This window comes from Portunus trituberculatus, chromosome 18 (assembly GCF_017591435.1).
Source record: "Portunus trituberculatus isolate SZX2019 chromosome 18, ASM1759143v1, whole genome shotgun sequence".
Classification (NCBI taxonomy): domain Eukaryota; kingdom Metazoa; phylum Arthropoda; class Malacostraca; order Decapoda; family Portunidae; genus Portunus; species Portunus trituberculatus.
In genome coordinates, this window is record NC_059272.1 from 23229422 (window position 1) to 23240985 (window position 11564).

The following is an 11564-nucleotide window of genomic DNA, read 5'->3' on the forward strand; positions in this document are numbered from 1 at the left end:
ACATAACAGAACATAGAAACGAAGGACATTCTAATTGCCATTCTGTATCATATTTAGATGTCAGTGTAAAACAAAAACAAAAAAAACCCACAATATACCGTAGAGAAATGAGGTGTCGAATAGTATTGAAAAGCTTGAAAAAAAAGTCTTCAAACTTGAACTCGTAACTAGTAATTGGCGTCCCAGAATATCGATACGAACGGCACTTGGAACGCCAGGTGTGAATGCAGACTCCGTGACATTTAATTTTCCAGCTGGTCTCCTCAAATCGAAGAAATCAAGTGCATGGAAGTCTTAATTTCAGTCTTTTCCTTTCTCTCTCTCTCTCTCTCTCTCTCTCTCTCTCTCTCTCTCTCTCTCTCTTTCTTGTATCTTTGTTCCCTTTCTTTTACGTCTTGCTATGTATAAACCAGATTGTGGTGGGAGGATCTTCTTGACGTCATCGTGTACCCCTGAATACGACATGCAGGTGTGCGGGGCATTACTCACCTGCTTCATGCGCGTGTCATCAGTGAGGCAAGTGGTATTAATCTTCAGCATCATGGCGTGTTGTTTGCAGGATGGGGCTTAGAATGCAATATCATGATTAAAGTTTCAGTGAAGAGTAAAGTGCATAGAAAATATTATACCATACTTCCTTATAGATTAGCTTCTGCATTTAAGTAATTGACACCATATGAGAGACCAAGAGCGTTACCGTATTCAAGAAGGGAGTACGGAGATAAGTAGAAACCCTTGCATGGAAAATTATGTCCAGTAAAAATTTGGTTGCAAGTTACGTTTGACATGTTAGACGCTGTACACCTGCGCGACATTAATGAGTAAGAACTTGTGTTAACACTGGAAATATCGCAATGTGTATTCAGGACAAAACAGATGATTAATGTTTATGCAACGTATTTTTACAAGTGTCCTTGTTGAGAGTTCACTTATTGTAATGGATATCAATATGACTGATGATTGCAATGAATATACGTAGGTAGAGCATAATATAGAACACGCAGTGAGAGGAGACTGCGTACATAATCATTCTGTGCCCTTTCTAGAAAATGTGTGGTTGATGCTAATATTTCATAACTATCAATGTTGTGCCGACTGACTCATTCTTATCAAGGATTTTTTTTTCATTATGTTGAAATATTCCGTAGACTATCACTTTACACACACTCGCTTCAACTAACACGCATTACTCTAGACAGGAAGAAGGGTGAAGATAAAACATGATAAATGATAATCAGACATATGAGAGCGACAGGGAAACACATGCAGAAACATGCAAACTGAAGCACATATAAACCTTTAAAGCAAGTGAAAATCATGCTTTTATTGATGGGAAGTAGGAAGTGGAGATGAGAGACACAAAGGGGGAAGTGAAGGAGGTGAACACTCCATGACAAGGGCGAAGGAAATAAAAAGGTGATTTACATAAACACAGCCAAGTATCATCATTGTTTAGGTTTCACATTACTAACCTTTTCTCTGCTAGTTTTTCATACTCCGCTTCATACTGCAAGCATTGGTTATGATTCTACAACTTAACTGTTGAAAAGATGTTGATTCTAGAATCATTGGTGCTTGTAAAGGTAATATAATGCGATGAGTTAATATGAGTAAGAAGAGACTGTCTAGTCCTTAAGTTTAAATCCAGCGCGGGATTGAGGTACACGAGCTGCATTTGTTTATAACCCACAACACCCAAAACCCTCCCTCAGGCGGAGAGCCTCATGTGTGTGTCTGTGCCTTGTGTCTCTTCCACCACATTATTCCAGTGTCATCCGCGTCCTGACGCATCGTGGTGGCTTTACGAGGTGAGGGAATCGTACACCGGGCACTGCAGGATGCCGTAGCAAGGTGAGGTACATTGTAATGGTGATGTGTGTAGCTATCTCACCACATAATGATGATCGGGGAGCTGGTACTGTTTGGCATCTGAGGTGTGTATGTACGATGATCTCGGTCTGTTCTGTGTTGTCTGCAATTGTAATGATACGAGTAAATTTGTATATTTCTGTAATGATATTGCAAGTTTAAATGTTACGACGTAATGCATTTGTAGATAGACCTGAATATTTTGTACAGAGTATTGGACAGTATTGACTTGGGGCCTGCCTCAAAGCAGTGGAGCGGTGCGGTGAGGCCCCGCCAGTCCACCATCATGGACGCATCATGTGTGTTTAGTTATTTGGTAGTAGAACGTGTTCCTCCGCGGCCAGGTGAAGCTTTCCCTGCTACACTCTGATCACAACGTATGGTAACGTATGTGCCGCTCACTTGATTTTTTTGGCAGTGCCAAAGATCCTCTTCCGTTGTACGTACACAAAGCTTCGAGACGCCTAATCCTGCGCTTCACTCATTCGTGGTTTGTGTATCATTCGTAAGAATTGAACGGTCGTAAGAATGTATAGTAAAAAAAATAACTGTATAAACTGCATGAAATTTTGAGGACAGAATTATAGAATGTAGTGGAAATAATTCATTATGAAATTTGCCAGCTTGTTATGAAGCTAAGGGTAAGTTGATTCGGGACATTAAACATAATGAATGAGCCATTACGCACGAATGATGGCTGTCTGCATGAAGACATAAGATTACAGTCTCTTGCTCTCAAGTTTTCCTGCTTGAATTATGCATATTCACTTAACGGAAATAGTATGTCAACATGCATGACTCGAGTCTCTACTCGCTGCCACTGGAATATTCTGCTTAAACTTAATGACGTGAGGTTAGCAGCTGGACGCCTTGTGATGTGCACTACCACTACCACCAGCATGGCCTCAACCGCCAGCAGCGTGTTGCTTTGAGGAGAGTTCTGCATCTGTTGTAGACTCAAGACAGACGCTTTAGGTATTGTCTTTGTGATAGTCTGATAAACGGTCCGTATGAGTCAAGATGAACATTTATTCTGCATAACCTAGAGACCTAGAGGGATGTCTTGTGCAGTGCGGAGAGGGGTGTTGGTAGCTTTGGTGAATCCAGTTGAATATTGTTCGTCATTTAAAGTTATGATGGTATGAATTATGCCTTATATGAAGATAATTCTTTCTAAAATGTTTATAACTTTTTGCTTAGTGTTCCTAATGGATACACATTTTACTGCACATTTACTGTACTTACAACATACCATCATGGAACAAAACTGACTCATGAAACAAAACTCTCAATATTACCTCCTCCCTGGCCTGGGAGTGAGTATGAAGGCTTTCTAGGTCATCGTGTGTACCACTGTAAAGGAGTCACGGCTGCTATTCATGCCTCGTGTCACTTTTCTAACACGCGCCTCCACCTGGACAACAAACGATGGTGTTTTGACATGGGCGAAGATTGCCTTTGTCACGTCCAGGAAAATCATGGCGGGAATTAGACAGGAGCGGAGGAAGCGTTTTGTGTCTTGAAATGTGTCCTCAGGGATAACCGCTTATTTCTGATAAGGCTCCGAGCGTAACGTTCAACACCACAAAAATAGAATACAGGATCTTGTTCTGATGATGTATATATATGCGGGTTTCTTTGGTCTTTCCTAAAATCCTAATACTAATTAAGCATGATTACTGTTTTATGCAATTTTCCGCGCACGATAGGTTCAAATTTACAGTTTACTTAACTATGAATGAAATATGACAAACCTAACTGTGAATTACTTGATTTGGAGAAGAACGTTACAAAAAAAAGGATACATGAAACTAAATAGTCGTGTCGACATCATGATTATAGAATTTAAGCATTTCTACTGTTAGTAGTACAAGTAGTAGTGATAGAGGTAGTAGTGGCAGTACTAGTAGTAGTAGTAGTAGTAGTAGTAGTAGTGATAGTAATAGTTTTGGTAGAAGAAACAGCAGCAGTAATGGTTAATAGAAGTAATAGTAGTAGTTGTTGTTCTACTAAAGACAATTAAGGCTTATGATAATGATAATAATAACAGCAGTAACGTTTTCTGGGCAAGTGGCGTGCGCGTGAAGCTCAAGGGAGAGACGTTGACACTCTCGCCGTCCCATGCAGCTCCTCGACACTTAAGCCAGCCTCGCTAATTGGCCAACGCGCCGTGTGACTGGCCCACCAAAGAGCCGGTCTCTTAACAACCGTGACTAACTGCGTCTTGAAGCAGGTCCATGAAATGACAAGAGACACACGCTGTTACACCCTAAAGTCACGCACACTGTTGGTAATTACATCTCAGTTTGTAGAACAGTTAATTTACAGTTTCGACCAATAGTCTTCCCTTCAGGCCCTTCAGCATACAATCATTTTACATTAAAGAGAACGATCACATAACGACTAGGACGGAAAGAAAGCAACCTCTCCCACCGAGAAGCTACCATGACCAAGAATCGAACATTTAACCTTTCAACAGCGAAACAAGTACTGAATTTAGCCCCACAGACCCACGCGGCCGAATGGTAACAGTGAAGTTTGAATACATTTAACAGAACACGTATGAAAGAAAATACGAGCTCAATATCACTATGTCATCATGTTTCTAAGCTTCAATTAGCATAGTTCACTTATGTACTGCCCTTCCAGCGACCCTTCCCTCCAATAGACGTAAATTAAGCTGCACAAACTCACGCAGATATACACACGCAAATAAACACAGCAACCGCACTAACTATTGGCCGCCTCGTAACTCGCGCCGCATGTGTAACTCAGCCCAGGTCATTAAGGAAGGTCATTAAGGGAGTGTGTTCCTTGTTTTGTAAGTCCAATATCCTCTCCACCTGCTGCTACCTGGGGTTACTGCGGCCTGAACGCTGCCCCTGTTTATCTCTCTCTCTCTCTCTCTCTCTCTCTCTCTCTCTCTCTCTCTCTCTCTCTCTCTCTCTCTCTCTCTCTCTCTCTCTCTCTCTCTCTCTCTCTCTCTCTCTCTCTCTCTCTCTCTCTCTCTCTCTCTCTCTCTCTCTCTCTCTCTCTCTCTCTCTCTCTCTCTCTCTCTCTCTCTCTCTCTCTCTCTCTCTCTCTCTCTCTCTCTCTCTCTCTCTCTCTCTCTCTCTCTCTCTCTCTCTCTCTCTCTCTCTCTCTCTCTCTCTCTCTCTCTCTCTCTCTCTCTCTCTCTCTCTCTCTCTCTCTCTCTCTCTCTCTCTCTCTCTCTCTCTCTCTCTCTCTCTCTCTCTCTCTCTCTCTCTCTCTCTCTCTCTCTCTCTCTCTCTCTCTCTCTCTCTCTCTCTCTCTCTCTTCCTTTATCCTAACAAGCGGGCATACACACACACACACACACACACACACACACACACACACACACACACACACACACACACACACACACACAGGCTAGCAAGCAAGAAAAATACATGAGTACATTATCATATAAATTGAAATAACATTGAAAATAGTAACGCATCAGCGACAGAAAATGAAAAAAAAAGAATAAGAAAATATTACTCCGGACATTTCTGAAAAAAATATCATTATGCACCAGAATTTTTTTAAAAATAATGAAAAGTATGTGCAAGGGCGGAGTTATTACGGTACATGTACGAATAGTAATTATGTCTGTGGTGAAGTTAGGTTAGGTTAGGTGAGTTAGGTTACGTTAGGTTAGGTGAAGTTTCCTGAGTTAAATACTGTTTTCTTTTTTTTTATTCTCCTTGGCATGCATTCTCTAATTATGTCAGAGTGTTCTGCTAGCACCAGTCTCCAGTGGTGTTCATTATTGTTGATGTATTGTAATCTCTCAGTGATGTTGATTGATTTCCTCTATAGTCATTTATATTATAATCATCATCACCATCATGTTGTCATCATAGTCACCATGTTTTTTTATTATTCCTGCTGCTGCTACTGCTGGTGCTGCTGCTGCTTTTCAGGTTTTTGTTCTTATTTTGTTGTTATTGTCCTTTTTTCTCCATTCTTCATCGTTTCCATTTTCTTATAACTGCAAAACACATCTCATACAAATGAACAGCGCGGTACAACTCACACTGCACCATCTTAACTCAGAGCATCTTGTCTGGGCACACATAGCTGATGACCCCCTACGGATCCCTCTTCCATGTAAAAGCCAGGCGTCGCAAGATTAGCATTATTAATCTATTTCTTTTATCTAGATGTTGATCCTCTTATGGCCCGTATTCTTTCCTGTATGGAAAACGTGTCACGTTCAGGAGTCTGCAATCACGACAATATTAAATGACATAAATAATTGCAAGCCTGCTCTTCCCATCACGTCCCCTTCCCTTGCTGCATAACTGTTTAATCTTCTACACGGTCCGCCTCCCTCTGCCTTCCCTTCTTCCAGTGACTATAATTCTTCAAGGGAGGAGTAATAGGTGCGTTCAGGAAGTAATTTGACTCGTTTATTTAAGATTATTACTTTATTTGATTATTTATTTACTTTTATCAGTGAAATAACGGCCGCCATTGGCGTTAGAGCTAGTGCTTATTCTTATCGTAACTTTATATGACTCTTAAAGGGAGGAATATTAGCTGCATTCAGGAAGTAATTTGACCTTTGTTTCTATAGGGTTTCCTTTTAATAATGACGTATTTTAATGGTGCTAAAATCACTATTCACATATGTATTTTTTATGGTGCATGAATGTAAATTAGAATTAATATTAAGGTGTACAAAGTGGATTCAGAAGACTTTAGCGAATTCTAGAGATGAAATAATCACGGCTATAACTTTCCTGAAAGGATTGACTTTCTTAACTGGTCATTCAAGATGCAGGGTATCTGTACAACAAACATTTTCTTGAGAGAGAGAGAGAGAGAGAGAGAGAGAGAGAGAGAGAGAGAGAGAGAGAGAGAGAGAGAGAGAGAGAGAGAGAGAGAGAGAGAGAGAGAGAGAGAGAGAGAGAGAGAGAGAGAGAGAGAGAGAGAGAGAGAGAGAGAGAGAGAGAGAGAGAGAGAGAGAGAGAGAGAGAGAGAGAGAGAGAGAGAGAGAGAGAGAGAGAGTATACTCATAGACAAAGTTAATTTACATGGACAAGTTGGTGCCGTGTCTTCTAATTGAAGAGAAACAGAGGAAGTTTTCTTGAGCGAGTCTCGCGTACTCTGAGGGAAACAGACAGTGAGAGAAGGAAGCTCATAAAATTAAAGGGTTATCCACAATGCTGTGTTTATAGAGAGGGGACGAAGAAACTTAACAGAGAATCAAGGGCTTAGACAACGAGGACGAGAAACAAAAGCGACAAAGGTGGAGAGAGAGAGAAAGATAAATTTAAGCTCTTCCTCAATATTTCATTTCAGTAGTGACAAAAATCCTCCGAGCGATCATCCTCGAAACAAAGTCTACCTTAATACTCATATTGTCTGTAAAGCCCCGGATTGTCCGGTGTCTGGAATGAGGGCGATGTGATGTATCGCCCATTGAGCTGCAAGGAGGAAGTGGCTCGCTGGCCACGCAGACCATGCTGGACGGTTATGGGCTAAGCTGAAATTGTCCATAGAAGTTGCGACCTAAGAGCTTAAGAGTCCGTCGGGAAATTAAAGACACTTAATGCGTTTTTTCTTTTTTTTTACGAGAAATTCTGCTCTTGCTCCTCTTCCAGTGGATTCCTCCAGAGGTATTATGGGGAATAGGAGCACGCAGGGGAATGAGGGAGAAAAGGCAGTCTAGATGGAGGAGAGAGGAAGGGAATGTGCCATAGCAGAAGTTAGGGAAGTTTAAAAACTTTTCTTATATCAGTGTGTTAACTTTTTGAGAGAATAATACGTAAGTTCTCGGAAGAAGTATCAAGTTTCATGCGTTACCATTATCATAATGAATGTCACTCCTCTTTCACGTTTTGATTGAGATTCAGGTGTTTCCTTTCTTCCGTCACAGCTGTGCATGCATTTGTGTTTTTCATCCTCGTCTCCACCTCAACTTTTCTCCTTACCAAAATACGGTTCAGTCGTGGCATACCACCGCGTAGCCCTTCTTCCTTTCATTGCTTTGTTTTTTTCCTCTACCTTACACCAACACCATCTTTCTCCACTGTCTTACCTCGTCTCTCTCTCTCTCTCTCTCTCTCTCTCTCTCTCTCTCTCTCTCTCTCTCTCTCTCTCTCTCTCTCTCTCTCTCTCTCTCTCTCTCTCTCTCTCTCTCTCTCTCTCTCTCTCTCTCTCTCTCTCTCTCTCTCTCTCTCTCTCTCTCTCTCTCTCTCTCTCTCTCTCTCTCTCTCTCTCTCTCTCTCTCTCTCTCTCTCCCCTACAGACAACTGGAAAATTATTTTTGACGTGTTACTATCTTCAGAAGTTCCGGAATGGATCTCAGAGATGCTGGGAATGATGTCTGGGCTATATCTGACTCAAGTGCAGTGTGGCATAGTATGATCTGCGCGTCTCGCTTCAGGAAGAGTGACCTTTTCATATCGTAAAAATTTTCTTCATTCTGCTTTTGTATGCTAATGAGATCTTGAGTCCACATTTTTAAACTATGATGAACAATACAGATATCATTATCATAATCATCATAATCGTTTCGTTTAACGTTTAATTATTTTTGGGTTTAAGAATTGAGCGAATCATGAATCTCTCTCTCTCTCTCTCTCTCTCTCTCTCTCTCTCTCTCTCTCTCTCTCTCTCTCTCTCTCTCTCTCTCTCTCTCTCTCTCTCTCTCTCTCTCTCTCTCTCTCTCTCTCTCTCTCTCTCTCTCTCTCTCTCTTTAGCTTAAACAATCGATGCACAGATATTATAAACCTCTACTTTCGGCTTTATTGTCAGTGTTGCGGCAAAATTTGGACTTCGTACCCGAATGGTTGTGTGTGCTGACAGACACACACGTGACTCCCTGGGACGCTGGGTTGTCTTTGCTCACGTGCTGGGGTGCTGAGGGTAGGAGAGATTAAGAAGCGCTGACTTTAAACAACTCCTCATCCTCCTACTCAGCTTCTCTCTCTCAACTTATCATCTTTTCTTTCTATTTTTTGTTGTTGTTGGTCTTCTTTTTTCTTTCTTCGTTCTCTCCGTGATGTTTCCTCCTCCTTTTTCTCTCCTCTTCTTCCTATCCATTTGTCTTCTCTTCACTTTCGTTTAATGTATTTTTTCTTTCATGTTTTTTTTTTGTCTTTTTCCTCCCTCCTCCTCTTCTTTCTTCTTTTCTTTCTCCTTCTTTTCTTTCTCCTTCTCTTTCTCCTTTTCTTTTTCCTTCTCTTTCTCCTTTTCCTTCTCCTCCTCCTCCTCCTCCTCCTCCTCCTCCTCCTCCTCCTCCTCCTCCTCCTCCTCCTCCTCCTCCTCCTCCTCCTCCTCCTCCTTCTTCTTCTTCTTCTTCTTCTTCTTCACCAACACCACCACCACGAGACAAAAGAGAAGGACAGACTACAATAACATGACTGAAAATATTGTTTTGCTTATCTTCAGATGTCAAGGAAAATCATGAAGAAGCAAAAAAACAAAGAAGGAAGGTTGCTGTGTCTTGTTGCAGCTGTTGATGTTGTGCAATGAATATTGAGGAGGGGAACTGAGGGATACTGAAGGAAACAAGGGAAACTACTGAGCGTCGCAGGAAAACGTGGCAGAGTTGCATGAGTGATTGAATGATGGGAGCGTGCATGATGGTGCCATTCTTCTTCCAGGAATCAATTTAATTTGATTTTGTTTATGAAATTTAACGAGCAGCGTTACGCGAGGCGAGAGGGAAGGGGGCAGGGATGATCCGTATGGGAATGATAGGGAGGGAATGAGTTGAAAAGTGCATCTTGGCTTGGTAGGGCAAGAAAGGGCATGTGAGTTTACGTACTTGAAATCAGACAGAAGAGAAAGCAAGATTCAAAAAAGGGAAAATTTAAAGATGATAGTGAAATAAGATGGAAAAATCAGAAAAAGAAAGAAAGTAAGACCAAACCGAATAGAAAAGAAGAAAGAAAAAGCAAGATAAAAAAAAGGAGAAAATATGATAGGAATAGGAGAGAAACAGGCGAGGAGAACCAGTGAGAAACGGATTAAATGACTGAGTCCAATCAATTTCTTAATTCACAACAGGTGCAAAAGGAATCAGGCCAGATTGGCGCTGTGAGTCTGGGAGTGTGCAGCAAGTTAGTGAGGTAGAAGCGAAGTCTTAAGGCCTTGTAATAGCGTTCCAATCACCACCATAAAAGAGAATATAATATGTTTTTTTCAAAGATAGCCATGATAACACAACCCTCTGCCTGTCTACAATAATATTCACTCGAGTAGATTCAGAGGGGTGGAATAGCATGAGGAAGAAAACGAGGGAAGGTTGGAAAGAGGAGGAAAGAGGAAACAGGTAGGGAGGAAGGAAGAATAAAAGAAAGAAGTGGCCAAAGAGACGTAAGATTGCGAGAAAATCGGTAACTTTATTGTGTTTTAAAGAGAGAGAGAGAGAGAGAGAGAGAGAGAGAGAGAGAGAGAGAGAGAGAGAGAGAGAGAGAGAGAGAATTGAGAGATAGAGGAGAGAGATGTGTGTGTGTGTGTGTGTGTGTGTGTGTGTGTGTGTGTGTGTGTGTGTGTGTGTGTGTGTGTGTGTGTGTGTGTGTGTGTGTGTGTGTGTGTGTGTGTGTGTGTGTGTGTGTGTGTGTGTGGCCAGAGGGAGGATGACGAGTTATTGTAAAGTGAAAGTGAATATTTTTTTTTTCGAAAATCATGAAGTGGCATTGCTCTCTCTCTCTCTCTCTCTCTCTCTCTCTCTCTCTCTCTCTCTCTCTCTCTCTCTCTCTCTCTCTCTCTCTCTCTCTCTCTCTCTCCAACGGAAATGGATTCAGTGGGTCTGTCTGCGAGAGAGAGAGAGAGAGAGAGAGAGAGAGAGAGAGAGAGAGAGAGAGAGAGAGAGAGAGAGAGAGAGAGAGAGAGAGAGAGAGAGTTCGATTATACGTACATCAGAACACTGGCATTAATATTAAAAATATGAGTCCGAAAAATCAAGCATGCGAAAAAAAATCTTCACGAAGGAAAGTTTGATTAGATCATTCCAAGGAAAAGCTTGAAGTGGAAGAGGATAATGGCGGAAAATATTATTGAAGGGTACGAGAGGTAGAAAGAACGGAATTGGAAAAGGAGGAGGAGGAGGAGGAGGAGGAGGAGGAGGAGGAGGAGGAGGAGGAGGAGGAGATGGTGATGGAGGAGAAGGAAGGAGGAGAAAGCAATGGGAGGAAAGAGTGGGGGGAAGTGAAGTACCAGGAGGAACAGATGGTGGTGGTGATGGTGGTGGTGGTGATGGAGGAGAGGGAGGTGGTAGCGGTGTAGAAAGGGAGAGGCAGTGTGGGGAGGAAAGGAATGAGTAGCAGGACGACGAAGAAGAAAAGAAATGAAAAAAAGGAAGGGAATCGAGAATCATGTTGATGAGAAACAAAAATGAGAGAGAGAGAGAGAGAGAGAGAGAGAGAGAGAGAGAGAGAGAGAGAGAGAGAGAGAGAGAGAGATAATGTGATAAGTAAAAATATGAAGGAATGATAGTGCCTTTAAAGATAAATGGAAAGTAGAAAAGAAAAAAGAAAACGAGATATTTCAATAAAATCTAGGAATAATTAACTCGTCAGAGGAGCGAAACTTTCTTCCAGGGTACAAGTAAGGAGGAGGTACGTAGAAGATGAGAAGGAAAAGGAAGAGGATCTGGAGGTGGAGGTAAAGGCGGAGGCGGAGGCGGAAGCGGAGAAGGAGGAGGAAGAAGAGGAGGAGGAGGTGGAGGAGGA

At 41.8% G+C, this 11564-nt stretch overlaps 1 protein-coding gene across 1 annotated transcript in view; it reads left to right on the forward strand.

Moving 5' to 3' along the window:
- The first annotated feature begins 1709 nt into the window (after window positions 1-1709).
- LOC123505390 overlaps window positions 1710-11564 on the forward strand; it is a 138720-nt gene continuing 128865 nt past the window's right edge. Inside the window, exon 1 of the mRNA XM_045256608.1 lies at window positions 1710-1808. Within this exon, the coding sequence (XP_045112543.1) occupies window positions 1725-1808 (84 nt within the window). The 5' untranslated portion in view covers window positions 1710-1724. The remainder of the gene's footprint in view (window positions 1809-11564) is intronic.